Raw genomic sequence first — 17253 nt, 5'->3', positions numbered from 1 at the left:
GGAAGTCATTTAGTGCATTGAGAGGGAGGATGGAAGGGATGTGGCACAAACCTGTGACATCACTGTTCATGCTGTCCACAGACATGAGCTTCTCATTGGCTAGGAAGCTAGAGACACTGCCGTTGCAACCGTCACTGTCTTCACCCTCACTGTCCGGACTCTCCCCCTCCACCATCACAGGCAAAGCCAGAGCCTTGGAAGACACAGGGCAAAGGGACACATTTGGATGATAGGCCAAGTGTTGAGAAACTATTTCACTCCTTTCCCATTCCTGAAACATCATCAACACAACCATTGAAAGAGATGCAGAACCATAGTGATACCTTTCTATTTATAGTGTCCTTCAGGTGGGTGAATGTTAGCAAGCCAGTTGAGAGATCTAGGAAGGGAGGAGATAGAAAACAACAATTATCTATGCTGCATGTCAGCTAAAATACATGGGAAACATGGCTATAGCCCCCATGAGTATGGCCAGGCCAGGCCAAACGCAGTCCAGACAGTATTAGTATGCATCTCCAGTTCTTACCACTGCAATGTTCTGAGGGTCGTCCAGGGAGGCAGGCCGTCTGAGAGGATGGTCCCAGCATGGAAAACTTAGTCCAGGATTCCGTTTCATCAAGCTGCACCTTCACCAGCATGTCTGACACACGGTGAGCTGCGATGAAATTGTCAGCATCGTCCCTGTGCAGCAGACACGTGTAGATAGTACATTTGATGATCACAACTATTAGTCTTGGCGAACACACAAATGAATTGCTGTTGCGACTCTGGTGGTGGGAGAATTGAGCTTCATGATGTACATTAACAGATGAAACTATAGGTTGATACTCACAGGTCATCTTTGAAACTGAGGGCAAACTTCCCCTTCTCTCCATTGGAGGACTGTGAGTTTGCCAGAGAAAGTTGCCGATCCTCCAAATAGGATGCCTCAACGGTATTTACTCTGTGAAGATAGCCGTGAGATATTTCAGACAACAGAATACATATCAACACTTTATTCACCCATGAAGGGGAAAATAAATCTGTTGTTGTAGTAAATAAACACAATACAAAACACATTACGAAAAGGCACAGTAGGCACAGAAATGTACAAAATGGCAGTATAAGGCACAAAAAAGGCACAATACACAGCATAAAAAGATGTACAAAATATAAACAAAATAATATAATCAATAAGGGCATTCTAAAAGCATATACAGCATACAAAGATATACAAAATATACAAAAATGATTATCAATGAGGGCATTATAAAAGTTGAAAAATCTTTCACATTATTAGCCAAACAATATTGTTTGTTTTCTGATTGGAATTGGATGTTTAAGAAATGACATTCAGGCCTTATGTAATGTTATGAGATAGAACATCATTAACGGCTCTGACCCAAGCATTCATGGCAACAAGATAACTACTAGGCAGTCGAAAATGGTGCCGTTTTTCTACATGTAGCCTATGTAGACTGCTTGTGTTTCCTCCCTCACTTGCAAAAGACTGCACTTTGCATAGGGAGGTCATAGTGTCATAGGTCAGTGTCTCTTCTGATAATTAGGTATAGTGAAAATGCATCTTAGACAAATATCTTAGTCTTGACATTCATTCATTCATTCATAGGCAGAAGTATGTGCTCTCCGAGCGTCCTTTCTAATTTCCCTTTGTGCACACTTAATTTACTCCTTGTCCTTACCCTAAAAAAGACTCTTGTTCTTGTTTAGTAAGGCTTTGAGTTCACTGGTAATACAGATTGTTATTGAGGAAACAGCGCACCCTCTGGGTGGGTATGGTGGGTCCTATCTCTGTGAATTTGAAGTAGTCCCACCAGCAGTCAAATGCTCTGTCAATGTCCTCACCATGGGGTTCCCTGAGCACCTTAAAGGTTGATGTCTCAAGTCCATAAATACTACTACAACAACGAGGTGTGAGTGGTTATGAATCTCCATGTTGTGTGTGTGTCTTCCCACCTGTTGTCTGCCCCAGCTCCACCTCTAATTTTAGCCACTGTTGATGCAGCCACTGGCAGCCCCAGAGTGGAGCCCAATGTGACATTGCTCAGCGTGGCGCGGCTGCTGCCCAGGGACACGGAGAGGAAACTGGGGAACGGCTCATCTTCCAGGTTACAGAAACTCTCCGTCATGTTGGGTGTCAATCTCTGCTGCAAACCATTAAAATAACCAGTTATGAAGAGAGAACGAAAACAGTGTTGTTGTTCTTGCTGATGTGAACACAAATAAAAGCATTGCATGTTAGATAGGTAATCGATTTGAAACATTGACTTCGTGCTTGCTTGCTCACTGGGGAGTTTGTGTGGAACGCCCTGACCTTATCTGAGGATGTGGAACACCCTGTCCCGTCTGTTCTCCCCAGATAACCGAACCTAACCTAAACTAACCTAACTGTCTCACACTAGCTCCACAATTCGCCACAACAGGTGCGGGGTCAGGGGTGTCGCATAGGTGTATGAATGGATTGTCCATCATCATGGCGTTGTTAACACCAGTCAAACATCTATACAGCACGAGTCACTATTCAGACCTGAAATTAGTACAACACAAACCGCGAACAGACAATCAAAAACTTCTCCATCATGATGATACATTAGACTGAAAGTTTGTCAAAGCTAACCAACTGTTAGCTCACTAACGTTAGCGAGCTAGCAGCAACTGGCTACAAACAGCTAACGTTAGGCTAGAAACAAATGTTGGTTAGACTGGCTGGCTAGTCAATCTCGAGTGGGCAATGTGATTTTAAACAAAGTAACTTAGTTAGATACACAGTACTTCTTGCAGGTCAACTTACTCAAGTGATACGGCTCCAAATCGACGTTCACAACAAATGCCTGGAAAAATTCCCAAACTAAAGTGTTGAATCCACTTGCAAGGATTGAAGAACCGGGGCCGCGAGACAACGGTTCAGCGCACGGTTTCTGGTTAGTTTTGGCTCTCTCACAAAACGCAAAACCATTTTGCAATAACAAGCAAAAGGAGAATAAAATAAATATGTCTCAGCACTTTTAACTATATAACTTTTACATTGCTTCTAAACGTAACTAATCTTGCAGTCCTGTAGTCGGATAATTGACAGGAAGCCCGCGCGTGTCACGCCGGATAGTGGACAGAAAGAAGCGATCTTATTGGACAAACAGTTTACAAGCTCTGAAACCTAATTGGATTGTTTTCATATCATTCTACTTTAGTTTTGAAAACAAAATGCTGATGATTCATCAGCAGATGTCCAAGCAACCCATGATAGTAGCTTCCTATTATCAGTCAGTAACAAATCTTGCAATTTTGCTAACTGAAAATTGATACTTGACTTCCCCCTATCTACAAAAGGGAGATTTTGTTATTCTGTTCGTAGCTATGCTAAATATACGCGTCTTAAAACTATTGTTAAATAGGAATTTGTTTATCTGGCCAAGTTATTTGACCTTGCCGGGAATACTTTTCATAACCTCCCTCTCCTGCTATTATAATTTATTGTATCCCATGTCTCCTCTGGTAATATGAAATTTGCACTGTCACGAAGAGAATTGAAAGACTTGCCTCATGATAAGATATGTTCTGCCACCTCTACCCAAAAAGCTATTATGATCTGGCCTTTTACATTTCTCCAATATCAGTCTGGTCGGGTTTCTCTTTAATTTTCCTGTTTCCACTTTGTTTAATTTGTCTAATTTCTTTCTATTTTGGCCCCTCTAGTTATTGTTCTGTCTCCTTTCCATGCTTCTCTACTGCACCCTATGGTCCACCTGGGCGGCCAGGCTGGCATCCTCTACCCCCCTCTGGGGTGGGAGGGGTCGGCCATAATCTTTCTTGCCCGCTTGCAGCCAATCACCCTCTCAGCAGAGCAGATGACTCACTGCAGTCTGCTCTTGTCCTTGGCAGTGGTGATGATGGCGGTGTAGAAGTGTACCATCATTGGCTTTGGCAGGTTGAACTTCTTCAGCTGCCTCAGGAAGTACATCCTCTGCTGTGCCTTCTTGGTGAAGGAGCTGAATCTGAATCTGAGCTGATGTTCTGCCACGGAAGCAGAATTACTTTTTACTGGACTCCGGTCGAGAACCACTGATCCAAACAACTTTACAGGTGACATTGAACACTCAGGGGTGTTGAGGAATGTAGGAATGTATGAAATTGATTCATACATTGGCTGGTCGTCAAGGTAATCGTCCCGGTTGCCGGTCCATTCACCTCTTTATCCACGACTTGCTACCTACTGTACTTCATGCATGCTCTTGTAGGCAAATTAGATAACTAATGTGGCATGACATGGTGGTCAAAATAGTAGACAATATTATTTATTCACCTAGACAAACAAATTGTACCCAGCAGAATGAAGTGTCATAAGCCCTTACAGCCTAGGCATTTGATACACATGACAAATAAAAACGAATCAATCAAACAAATAGGTTGAAGATAACATCTTATTTATTATTTTACACAACATTGTAATATCAACATCCCCTCCAGACAGAGCAATTTGCATCTCTAGAGGACAGAGAGAAGCCATTTAGTCCAGCTTTACACACAGCCCTCTGTGCTCCACCCACTACAGAAAACAGCCTGTATGAAAACCTGCCACGAAGAGGACAGTCTCTCAATCAAAGTACATGGAGCCCATCAGCCAAGTGCAGGACAGGAGAGAGTATGTCAACTAATCGGAGGACAGGAGAAAACCTGCCACTACCACAACAGTCCACAGCTCTGGATCACAGAAAAATGAAAACACTGCAAAATCCATTCCCAAATAGGGGGAAAGAAACAATACAACCAAACCTAAATTAAAGTAGATATACTATACAATCATACAAACTTGAGACATTAGAAAACTAAACACGATTTAATGTGCTTGACAGAATTCGGCATCATAAACAATTTCCATCTCACGCAAATATAAAGATTCCTCATTCTGTGATCAATCCCTGTCACACACGTATATCAAATCTACATCTTCACAGGCTGTAACAGGCCATGGCAGAGACAAGAATCAACCAGGGGTCTGGTACAGCTACCTCTGGGCTGCCAGTCAGTCCATTTCATTAATTGTACTGGGTATGAAAATTCAAACACATCCCAGTATTTTGGGAGTTATGCAAATGGTATTTGACCCAGGCCTGAATGATGGATAAAAGCAACAGGAAACCACTTGACAACAGTAGGCCTACTGCATATCTTGATCAGATCACACCTTTCTACAGCGCAACAATGTCCTTTACATACTTTACATATCATTTTTCTTACATGTATATATAATATACACAACACTCAAATTTCAGTTGTACATTGCTGGCTGATTTTAAGTATTCCCAAGAATAACTAAATGAAGCAGGCAAACAAAATCAATGATAGATTTCATAATGATGAAATTAACAACTGCAAATAAACTGTGAGCTTGTTTTTTTTTGTTTTTTTTATTGACCTAAAGATGGATACTTTCACCAAACTATTCACAAAATACTCTGATGACCAGTAAACTGGGTTCCAATACAACAGCCAATACGGATTGAAGCAGTTTTCAGAATAAAATTTGATTGTTTCCCAACTGCCGGAATTTGGAACAGCTGAACGTTCTTTATTTATACACATAACTGACAACAGCCACCTAACATCTGAGTTACTGCAGTCTCAGAGGGGTGCTGAGCAGACAGAAGAGACTGTTTAAGCTGCTCTCTCTTTCTAAAGAATAAATAGATCTTCAGGTCATAAGAGAGAGAGGCCAGAGAGATGAGCAGCTGCTCCCAACTTCACTGCTCCCAAATCACACCACAGCGACACTGGTCTGGCAGAGAACATCTGATGTCACTGACGTCTCCAAATAAAAAGCATGAAAGCAAAGTGAACAGACTTTGTTGCTCTGATTGGTTTAATGACTATGTGTGCGTCCGTCCGGCAAAAGTGTCATCTCTCCACTGCCCAACCAATGCACTCCATGGAGAAAGCGTTGGAAAGTACAGATACATAAAAACACAACAGACCTCTGCATCCACGGTGCATGGAGCTGATCCAGTTACTAGAGGCCTTCAGGGAACTATGGAGAGAGTAGACCACTAGGACTCAACCGGACACCCAGAGCACACTCACCAGTAACCGGGACAACCGGAGCAGACTGACCAGTCACATAGCTAATAATGTTTTTAGTCTGTTTTCTTTTCTGAGGCCTGAAGAGGTAGTTTCACATTTAAAAAAGGGATATGGAGGGTGATTGAGACACCAGTGTCAATCTGTTAGAGAAATAATAATAATCATTTATAATAATAATAATTATAATAATAATAATACAGGAGGAAAAATCATTTAGGAGGAATGGGGGGAACAACTACCTCCTCCATCTGCATCCACCATGAGGCTCTGCCACAGTTCAGACAGAAGGTCTACATTAGAGAGAGAACCCTTCATACAGTCAGAATACTAGTCTCCAGAGTCTCTACTCACTCAGTCCTTCCCTCTCTCTCAGTCTCAATCTCTCAGTCTCCCTCCCTGGGGTAGGGTGGGGTAGGTGGTCAGGTCTTGGTGGAGGAGCTGGTGGGGCTAATGAAATCAGAGAGAGAGATCGAGGGTCAGTAGTTCTAGACAGCCCTGGAGTTAGGGTTGGAGAGGTCAAGAGGTGAGGGTGCTTTAGAGATGGAAACCCTCCATGGGAGAAAAGGGGGGCAGGGGGGGTTCTAGCCAGATTTGAGGGGTCCAAGGGTCCAGTAGTGAGGGTTAGGGTTAGAGCTGGAAGGCCTCCGTGGGATATGGGGGAGGGGTTAGGGTTAGGGTTGGGGTTTGAGGTGTCCGGGGGTCCAGAGGTCAGGGTTAGAGCTGGAAGCCCTCCATGGGTCCGTCCTGCTGCTGGAAGATGAACTGGGCCTGGTTCTGGTCCACCTGGGGGGCCAGGCTGGCATCCTCCTCCTCCACCCCAAAGTAGTGCTCGATCAGGTCAAAGGCCTTCTGGTAGATCTCCTGGTTCTCATGGCTCTGGAGAAATTCAATCTTGTCCAGGCCTAGGAGGGTGGGGATGGATAATTGAGATATGATACCAAGCAAGTGTGTGCTGTGACGTCAATATCTAACTGTTCAACCCACACAATTTTCTGCATCTGGCTTATAGAACCATAAAAGTGGGTATTGTTTAAGTAGGATGTCATCTGAAACGATGGGAAATGTAATTGAAGTTACGTAATTGGTACTGCAATCGTTGTGCTTTCAAAGGATCAAACTAGTGATATCAGATCATTGCTTATCATTATTAAGTATATAATTACTCAGCATCATATTGTACCCCCCCCCCCCTTTTTTATGGAACTGTGTTTTAACAGACTTGAACTGTCTGAGCCTCCCCACCCCCCTATAACTGGGGGACACTCAGAAAAAAAAGAAAAAAAAAGAAAATATAATTCCTAATCCTCATATAGCCTACTTCCCAAATATTCAATAAAACCTCCATTCATTGATCAACTGTAGAAAATTTATCAGAATACAAAGCATTATCTGTGCATTCCCGAAAATCTAGAGGCAAGCGATACACAAATCACAGCTGAAAGTATATTTGTTGAAGTGTGTGTGTGAAAGAGATATTTGTGAGCTTGTGTGAAAGTAGGGCTGGGCGATATCACACATTAATGTGGTTAATTTGAGTTTTTTCCTTTGAACAATATGAAAAATGCCTAAATTGCAAAACTGAGATCGAGTTTCCTCTGCTATCACTCAAAACACCAGCTCCAGCAGTTCTCTGTAGTTGCAACAATAAGGTAGACTGTCGCCGTTTCCTTGGAGACACCTGTATGTCTGCGTTTTGTCAGTCAATAACAAGCTTGCTTAAGTTACCTAAGTGCAGCTAGGTTACATTAACATTAGCATATGGCTAGCTGTTAGCATATACAGTATCTAGCTGCCTAGCTAACATTAGCTAGATGGTGATATACCCCATCAATTCAAAGTCCTTTAAAACTTGATAGGGAAATGTGTTATTGAGCCAGAATTTTGTGTACTACTTGCATGTGGGCACGTGTTAGAGGTGAGGGAATGAGATAACAGGACACAAAGTTAATCTGAAGGTTTCTTTTTTCTTTCTTCTATAACATGAGATTTCTTCACTCTTTTTGTGGTGAAGAACAATTCGATTTCATTCTCCACTGAATTTTCTAGTTTGTTCTTTGTGTTGAAAGCAGTTCTCCTTTTTGGACCATTTTCATTAGCCTACCCTGTAGTTAACCTGATGCGCCAAATGGTTATGTGAAGCAAACCAAGCGAAGAAAACCATCTGGCGCATCAGGTTAACTATAGGGTAGGCTAATGAAAATGGTCCAAAAAAGAGAACTCTCTGTTTGAAACAGTTTGGAAAAGGGCAGGCCCTTTCAAAAATACTTGGCAGGTGATTGGATGAACCTTGTTTCTATCACACGCTAACTTCAACCACTCCTTGCTGTCATCACACCTAAACCCAGCGTAGCTGTTTGTATTTTAAATTCCTTAGAACCAACACCGATTGGCGAGATTGTTTTATGATCTGGCACAAACGGATCTCTATGGAGAGTATCCAGACTAATTTGCATGAGAAACAGAATGTGAGCTTGCACAATCAGGATGGTCTCACGAGGCTACCCTGTGGTAGGACATCTACAGAAATTGATGACATAGAGTCATCTGTAGATAGAAAAAAAGCAAGTAAAATCATGAATCGTCCATAACACTGAAAAAAAATGAGATTTTATTTTTTTGCCATATCGCCCAGCCCTAGTGTGAAGTTGTTCCATTTTTCTTGTGTGTTTGTATGCGTGTCTGTCTCTGTACCGTAGGCCTCCTCGATGAGAGCACAGTAGGGGTTGATGCCGGTGCCGTTCTGCTTGGCCTCCTGCTCCCCCAGCCTCAGGATGTTCTCCAGGCCGTTCAGAGACACCTGCACGATCTTGGAGTCCATCACCGTCAGCAGGTCACACATGGGTTTGATGGTGTTGAGAGACACCAGGTACCTGGGGAGACACAGTGATCCGAACCTCACCTCTCAGCTCTATAGCAAAGAGATACCAGAACCTCTCGCAGTTCTACACCAAAGAGAGATACCAGCAAACCTCAGCTCTGCAGGCAGCCAGACGAGTACCTGATCTGAACAGGTGTGCCCCCGGACGTGGCATTGGTGATTGCCCAGGCCGCTTCCTTCCTGGTTCTGAACTCAGCCTTCTGCAGGATTTCAATCAGCACTGGGAAGATGTTGGCATCTATCACAGTCTAGAACACATGGGTTAATGGTGAGTGGATCACTGATATCTACACACACACACATATATATATATATATATATACATACACACACACACACACACACACACACACACACCACCAGGGATGGGAAGATGCACTGTTAAAAGTGTGCACCGGATACAATTTGGGATGAACTCGCAATGCATTGCTTTCCAACGTCCTTGAATTGGTAAAATCCACAATTTATTTATCTGGTTGCCATTGACGCTGCTTTGCAAAGCAGTTTCTATTTTACTTGCATTCAAACATTCTCTTTCAACTATTTCTCAAGCGCGCACTCTGCACATAAGCATAAGCTATTACGTTACCATGGCTACTATGGAGCCGGATGGCGCTTTACGTTAGAGGAAGATCAACATGGAGGAACAGAAAATACACTTTCCACAGAAGCAGTTCTACAAATCCTATGTTTGGCAACACTTCAGATTTTTCAAAAGAGATGGACAACTTGACAAATTGCATGCAATTTGCAAAATATGCCGTCTCTCTATAAAGTACACAGGCAGCATGACCAACTTAAAGCGCCAATAAATGATTTCCTACCACTAGATGGCAGTAAAAGACTTGTTTAGAAACGAAAGGCCTAAAAGTATAATAAAGCACGGACTCGGAGCAAAGTTACAGGATGTAATTTGACAGCACAGGCAGAAATGCTGGAATAACAAGACGTGGCGACTGGTAGGGGTGAGTCATTTAAGTTGGACACTATTAGGACGCTATGGCTCAATGAAACAATCTGATATCAGGTGGTTTTAATTCGTTTTGACAAAATGTGAAAAAAATCAGTTATTGCAGCTTTAAATAGTCATGGCGACATGGTGTGTTTGTGGACTCTGAGACGCAAGACTGGTGAGCAGCAACATGTGGATCAACTAATATTCCTGAGGGGAAAAAAGTAGGACATATGAGTAAAAAAACGGCGTTATGACAGCGGTGTTGTTTACAGCAGACTGTGGCTGCCAATAATAGCTCAACTTTTTTTCCCCAGTCACGGCTGAATTAACCTATCTGCCTGCTGAAAGAGTGTTAAGTTCATCCGTCTACTTGTTATTAATTGTTATTGACTTGTGAAAATGCCTGTTTATGAAAGGTCCAAGTGTTTGTTTAGAGGTAAAAACCCCCAGCATAAATTAGATGCTTACTGAGTTGCACAGTACTAAATGTAAACTAAAAATGACACTTTTTTCATTAATTAATTAATTTACAGCCTGAGAAAAAATTGTATCGAATCGCATTGTTTGTATCAAATCGTGTAGAATTGTACTGCATCGCAATAGGGGGTGAATCATATCAAATCTGTAGTTGCTTCATATGTGTATCTTTAATGTATCGGATCGCCGGGCAATGCATCAAGATGCGTATTGCATTGGCCTAGTGATAGAGATTCCCATCCCTAACACACACACAAACACACACGCACACACACACACAAACATGCAGAATCACATTAGTAAGTGGGAGGGGAGCCCACAGTGATACCTGGATCTGCGCTCTGTTCCCTGCTGTGATGTTAGACACTGTCCAGCAGGCCTCCTTCTTGATGGACTCCTTGGGACTGCTCAGCAGGTGGAGTAGGCAAGGTAGGGCTGAGCAATTCAGGATCACCTGAAAAACACACACACACACACACACACACACACACACACACGACAGGCCATTAGGTTCAGAAAGTTCCATAGTGAAACATCTGTTTTTCTATTGCCATCGCTCACCACAGGTAGGAATGCAAGCTCTTCTGACCGTTAATCCTCATTAATCGGTTATTAAAGGTGCCTCAGACAACTTTTTCGTTTTGCGATAATCGGCAGCCATTTTGCTGAAGCGGCCTACGCACATTAGTTACTTCTGTCACATTAGCTCCGTTGATGGCTTATGCAAATTGCGTAATCATATCCAGTGCAGGCGGTAGCAGACAGAATTTAAGAGGCTATAAGGAAAACGCAGATGGTGTCATTTTTCTATAGCTATTACTGTGTGCAATCTACATTCATTTCATAATGATAATGTTAAATTTAAAAAGCTTTAAAGGTGCAGTCTGCAGTTTGGCTCAGAAGCATTTTTTACCTCTGCTCCAGCAACAGAGCAGGGCAAGAGGTAATGTTTTCGGTGGCGCGTGTTTGTCCATTAGCAGGACTATGCAAAAACTACAAGAATGATTTTCACAAAATGCATTCATGGGCAAAGTCTGTGCTCTCTGAGCACCATTTCTAGTTGCTATTTTTTTTCCAATTCTCATTAACTCCAGACAGCAAACAATAAATACAGTTCTCTGACACAAAAATTCAATAAATCTGTAATCTGGGGAAGTCGCAGGACTGTAATAAGTGTGTCCAATCATTTTGAGTTGCCAACTTGAAATGATTGGATGGCTTACCTGTCTGTCAACCTACTGTACCTACCTGCCTAGCGAGTGTTATTTGTTTTCCCCCCAGTTTGGAGGAGCGGCTTCGATAGCTAATACATTATTACAAAATTCAAAATGCATATCTCGCCATTGCCCAACTGTTAAAAATAATTTCCAGATAAGTCTTCCCCCTTGATAGCTAACATTAGCTACCACAGACTACAGCTGGCCAGTTATCTAGCTAGCTAACTTTAGCTAACGTTACATTACTGGCAGCCAGCATCGTTAGATAGATGACTTTCCTTTCCAAAACATCGTAAATCACAACCGAGACAATAAGATACAATTACTTATTAATTATTAACTAAAATTACTTGAAATATACTTTCACATTAACGCAATACACATTCACACAGGTTAACACATACACACTCAGACAGGTTAACATACAAACACACACACAGGTTAACATACACAGTCACACAGATTAACACACAAACACTCACACAGATTAACACATACACACTCGGACACAGGTTAGCGCACACACACACAAGTGATGTGAATGTAAAAAGGACGGTGGAGATTAGAGGACTCATTCTTACCTGTGTCTGAATGTCATCTCCGGTCACTATGTTACCCACCGCACGCAGAGCAGGGGACACCACCTTATAGTCACTGTGCCTGTTAACACACACACACACACACACACACACACACACACACACACACACACACACACACACACACACACACACACACACACACACACACACACACACACACGCACACGCACGGCTTCTAAGAGATATTGTCGTTATAAATTACTGTGTGTGTTATTTGTGTATGTGCTACTTAAGGTATATGTACGTGTTATATGAGTGTGTGCTCCTTACATGAGCAGCTCCACTAGCCTGCGGCAGACCCCAGAGTCAATGACGGTCTGGATCTTGTCATTGGGGCCATCAGACAAGTAGGAGAGGGCCCAGCAAGCATCAGCCAGGACGTCTGGATCACTGCTGAACAGCAGTCTGGACAGCACCGTCAGACAGGGAGATACCTGGGGGGAGGGGCAATAAGACAAGAAAGTGTGTGTGTGTTGGGGGGGGTCAATACGTAAGAGAGTGGACAGTTGGTAAGTGAAGTGATTGTGATTGGAGCTGGGCATAATAATGGGAGGGGCCTACTACTGGGTGGGTCATGGGAGCTGCTGGACCAACCTTGGAGAAGTCCGGTGGAGGGTTTTTTCCCCGACAGAGGTTAGACAGGGCCCAAACTGCATTTCGAGTTGTTGTGAGACGATTGGATTTGGTAAGCAGCCTGCAAATGAGGGTACTGTTTTATTTAGGATGCAAACAAATATCTTATTAACACAAGTGTTGCCGACGCCGTGTCTGAGCTTCCAGTTGAACAGCTCTTTGTAGGTAAGTATTAGACGAAGTCTGCAGAAAGACAGGCACAGACTGAAAATACCCACTCTTGTAGGGAGGGCAGGATGCCACAGTTCAGCACGTAGTCTCTGCACTCAGCATTATCTCCTGCTATGTTCCCCAGCGCCCACACAGCCTGGAATACACACATACACACATCACTCTATATATACACACACACCACTCTACACACACACCACTCTACACACACACACACACACACACACACACACACACACACACACACACACACACACACACACACACACACACACACCACTCTACAAACACACACCACTCTACAAACACACACACACACACACACACACACACACACACACACACACACACACCCTCTCTACATTGCTTAGTGTGCACACAATCTAGGAGCTAACAGAAAAACATTTCACTGTTCTTTGTGCTCGTATGATGTAGCATGCGACTAATAAACTTTGACTTTTATTGCTGAATGAAAAATGTGTATGGAACGATACAGTAAAAGTATATACACACACACACACACACCTCCATCACTTTCTACACACCAAGGGTCACGGCTCAGTCAGGCTGCTCACCTGCTCCTGCACATCCTCATAGTCAGAGTTGAGAAGCTCGATGAAGATGGGCACCGCCCCAGTCTCGATCACCACCTTGGTGTGCAGGAAGGTCCCTGAGGCAATGTTGGTCAGGGCCCACGCTGCCTCAAACTGTAACAAGCAGACACCCGCATAATAACATAGTAACTAGCGTTAGCCTCTGGCAGTGCCAGATCAGCTTATCTTTCTATCAATGTGCATACATAACAGCACTGAAAGGCTTGATAAAGATACCATCCTGAAGTACTGCCAGCACCCCCCAGTGGCACTGGCTAGAATGTAACTGTGTTGAGCTGGGCACTGATATAAGAGTTGAGATGAATGTCTGAATGCTTTAGAATGGCCGTCTCATCATTCTATAAGATTATTGTCCTTCTATAGGATTTGAGATGTTGAAAACTGCATCTTGAAATGGAGTCTGAAAACCACCAAATAGGGAGTTACAAAACAATGAAATTCAAAGCTGCTTAATTAAGACAATCTCAGCTGTGTGTATCTGAACCTGTCTTTATGTTTGCTCACAGGGCCAAACCGCCCACCTGAAGGGTGCAGTTCTCACTCCTCTTCAGGAACTCCACAAACTTGGTTACCACCCCTGGTGTGGCGATGACCTCATCGATGGGAGGGTTGGGTTCTGGACAGAGATGAGAGCATGATGACATCCCTACATCAACACCTTTATTGTCCCACGAGGGACATGTAACAATGATAATACATAGCAAACTCAGTTGCTAGAGCTTGTTTCCTACAGTCTGCTTTTTCTGTATGTGTAAGCCTGAAACTCAGTACAAAGCTTTACACATTCACTTTCAGTCGTGGATTCATGACAACCAGCAACAGTAAGCGCATGGCACCTACCTTTAGACAGTAATTTCCTGAATTTTTGTGTTGCAACAAGCTGCTGATCTGGATCCTCTGAGAACATCATCTGAATCATATCTGGAGTTATTACGCCTTCCTGCAAAAACACAAGCCATAAAGACTGCATGATTGACACATTCTAATGAGATACTGTACACTGGTACTTTAAAATGTTGTGGGGACATTAATGCGAGGCCCCCGTTTTAAACCCAGAGTGAGCAGACAAACGAGGCCCTTGCTTCATCTGGAGGTCAGAATCTTCTTCTACGCTTACGGCTGGTAGGGTTAACATTCATGCGGCTGGTAGGGTTAACAAGACTGGAAGGGTGAACACTAAAGCTGGAAATAAACCAAGGCGACACTGACGAAAACAGTGTGTGGGTTCTAATAGTTAGAATGTATTGACTTGGCGGGCCCAGTTTTCGGCCCTTGTTTAGAGCCATCAGGAGCTGTAGACTTCTCACAGAAATCAGGACATATGGAGGAAATTAGCAAATCAGCATACAGTGGAGTTTTCACACAGGAGGGGGAGCAAAAGGAAAGGGGCTTAAGTTCAAGACATTGAGAATAAAGAGCCCTTTAAAATATATATGTATATGGGAATGTTCTAACGAGACTTCTAGAAGATGAAAGGTAAACCATTGTTTCCTTGGAATGACATGAAAACCCACAACAGTCCAAAATCAACATTTATCATAAATCATTGTTTATATGAAAAGTGACCATTGCACACTGGTCTTTGGATTGGACTATTGCTGGCAGGGACAGACAGCAGAGGGCAGTTCTAGCCTAATGCAAATGAAGATTAGGCTAGACATGCTTATGCTGATTTACAGCCAACATAACAAGCCAAGCCATTGAGAGGACGGTTTATTCGCTAGATACAGAATGAAAACCTCAACCCATTTTGTAAGTCTAAACCCAATGAAGACAGTGCTAACGTCTACAGTCGGATTCTGTCCATCTTCTTGTCTATTCTTGCTGTGTATATACCTGACTTGTCTTCTTGGCATGTGCCAACATTCACTGATGTTTTGTTTACCTACTATCCAGAGCAATTCCAGTTTCCGATCTAAAGGGACACTCGGGCAAACTGAGGACAGCCTATGGGCTGGAAAGTTGTTTATTCTGGTAGGATTGACACTTACACATGAGACGGGTACAGTTGAGCTAACATCTGGGTCCTGGATTGGACATTCCAACATGGACTCATCTCCTGAGGGCACCGACACATTCCTCCTCTTGAACAACTGTGGGAAAGGAAGTTGAATGTGGGAACAATGAAAGAAGTTCCAACACAAGGCTACGATAAATTCTGAACAAAACAATACTAAAGCTCAGATAAGGGTGACGTTAATACCAAAACACAAGAGTAATGTGTCTGGACAGCACTTCCAAATTCTCACATGGCTACATTGAACTGATAAAACTAGCAACATCAACACATAAAAACAGAAGACTTGTTTCAGATAACGCCAAGTGTGAATGTTCAAAACACTAGCTAGCTACCTGCTCCTCTCTCTTCTGTTTGCGCAGTTGAATCCCCTCTTCTTCTCTCCTCCGACGCATCTCCTGTGGATTCAGAGCTTTGTTCTTGTAGCTTTTCATCCTGCAGTTATCTTTCCCTGGGCTTGCCATCGCGTCTGGGAGGTAAAAAGACAAGACAGTTGAAATCAATGTTCTTGTAGCATTCGGAGTGAGACCTGTCTCGTCTAGATATGCTGGCCAAGTTAATGTATCCAGTCTATTGGGAAGAACCCGGTCTCCCATCACATGTAGATAGATAGCGAGGTGCATTAGCTAACGTCTTCGCATATTAGCTACGGCCTAGCTTAGTCATAGCTAGCGTAACATTAGCTAGGCTAGCAAACTATGTAGCTAACATGACGGCATCCATTCTTAAATACTTTGTCTTTATGTAACCGTTAACAATTGAATAGAATAACATTCAAGGTTGTCATTGGTATGTCGCATGTTAGCCACTACGTAGTAAACCAATCCCACTGTCGAGGGGCTTTGCCTTGCTTGCCGAGGAGCTAGCAGGCTAACGTGAAGCTAACGTGAAGCTAACGTGAAGCTAACCTCTTCAACACACAACAACACACCCCTCTGCCCTGTCCTCTTTCTGCTAGCAGCACCCTCCCATCCCAACAACATGCACACCAACGTCCTGCATTGTGTGGAATCATCGAGAAAATAGTCGTGAGTGAGTGTACTCTTACCCATTTGAGATGGAAAAACTCTGGGAAATATAGAAGTGTTTAATACGTGTTTATTCTTCTTTAACACAATCTCCCCCTGGCCGACTACAGCTGAGAGCAATATGGCGTCCTGTGTACGATCGCTTCCCAGTAACCCCTTCAACAACCTGACGTCACGTCCGTCAGCTGACACCGAAAATAGTCTTTAGTTTCAGATTCCCGGGTCATCCTGCGTTGCACCGGGTTTGTCACATAATTTAATTGATATACGTGCAAGTGACAGCTATTAAATGAAAATGGTATATGAATAGCATATTATATATTCGGGTTTACCCAACTGAGTAAAATACTCCGTACAAGCTTAGCGAACCTTGAATCCGATCCATCTTTACCGTATTAACCCGGCCACCATACGTGCTATTGTCCAATACCGATCATATAAAACCAACAGCCTTGTTGATAAGGCACGTTTCTAGCGGCGGGAGCTAACGTGTATAGCTATCTATGAATGGAAAGCGAAATAGATAGCTATTTCAATTGAATGTGTCTATTGACAGTTGGCGTAAGTGATATGATAAAACTTCGAG

At 43.1% G+C, this 17253-nt stretch overlaps 2 protein-coding genes across 2 annotated transcripts in view; both read right to left on the bottom strand.

The window, feature by feature from the left end:
* The window catches only part of cep192 (centrosomal protein 192), a 29783-nt gene extending 26862 nt beyond the window's left edge, over window positions 1-2921 (bottom strand). Inside the window, exons 1-6 of the mRNA XM_084443957.1 lie at window positions 2792-2921; window positions 1957-2147; window positions 833-943; window positions 527-681; window positions 324-379; window positions 52-193 (exon numbers count right to left, since the gene is read on the bottom strand). Coding sequence (XP_084300083.1) covers window positions 52-193; window positions 324-379; window positions 527-681; window positions 833-943; window positions 1957-2129 — 637 coding nt within the window. The 5' untranslated portion in view covers window positions 2130-2147; window positions 2792-2921. The remainder of the gene's footprint in view (window positions 1-51; window positions 194-323; window positions 380-526; window positions 682-832; window positions 944-1956; window positions 2148-2791) is intronic.
* Window positions 2922-4404: 1483 nt separating this feature from the next.
* Window positions 4405-16803, bottom strand: kpna5 (karyopherin alpha 5 (importin alpha 6)). The gene is made up of 14 exons (XM_084444314.1): window positions 16688-16803; window positions 15975-16108; window positions 15614-15715; window positions 14463-14562; window positions 14144-14238; window positions 13584-13715; window positions 13056-13144; window positions 12799-12898; window positions 12475-12638; window positions 12184-12262; window positions 10714-10839; window positions 9074-9201; window positions 8767-8945; window positions 4405-6977 (listed from the first exon to the last, which is right to left on the bottom strand). Exons 1-14 carry the CDS (start codon window positions 16689-16691, stop codon window positions 6790-6792), a joined length of 1620 nt encoding a protein of 539 aa, XP_084300440.1. The 5' UTR covers window positions 16692-16803; the 3' UTR covers window positions 4405-6789.
* Between the last annotated feature and the right edge of the window lie 450 nt (window positions 16804-17253).

The sequence above is a fragment of the Borostomias antarcticus genome, assembly GCF_949987555.1.
Source record: "Borostomias antarcticus genome assembly, chromosome: 10".
Classification (NCBI taxonomy): Eukaryota; Metazoa; Chordata; class Actinopteri; order Stomiiformes; family Stomiidae; genus Borostomias; species Borostomias antarcticus.
This window is presented reverse-complemented; position numbering and strand designations above follow the sequence as displayed.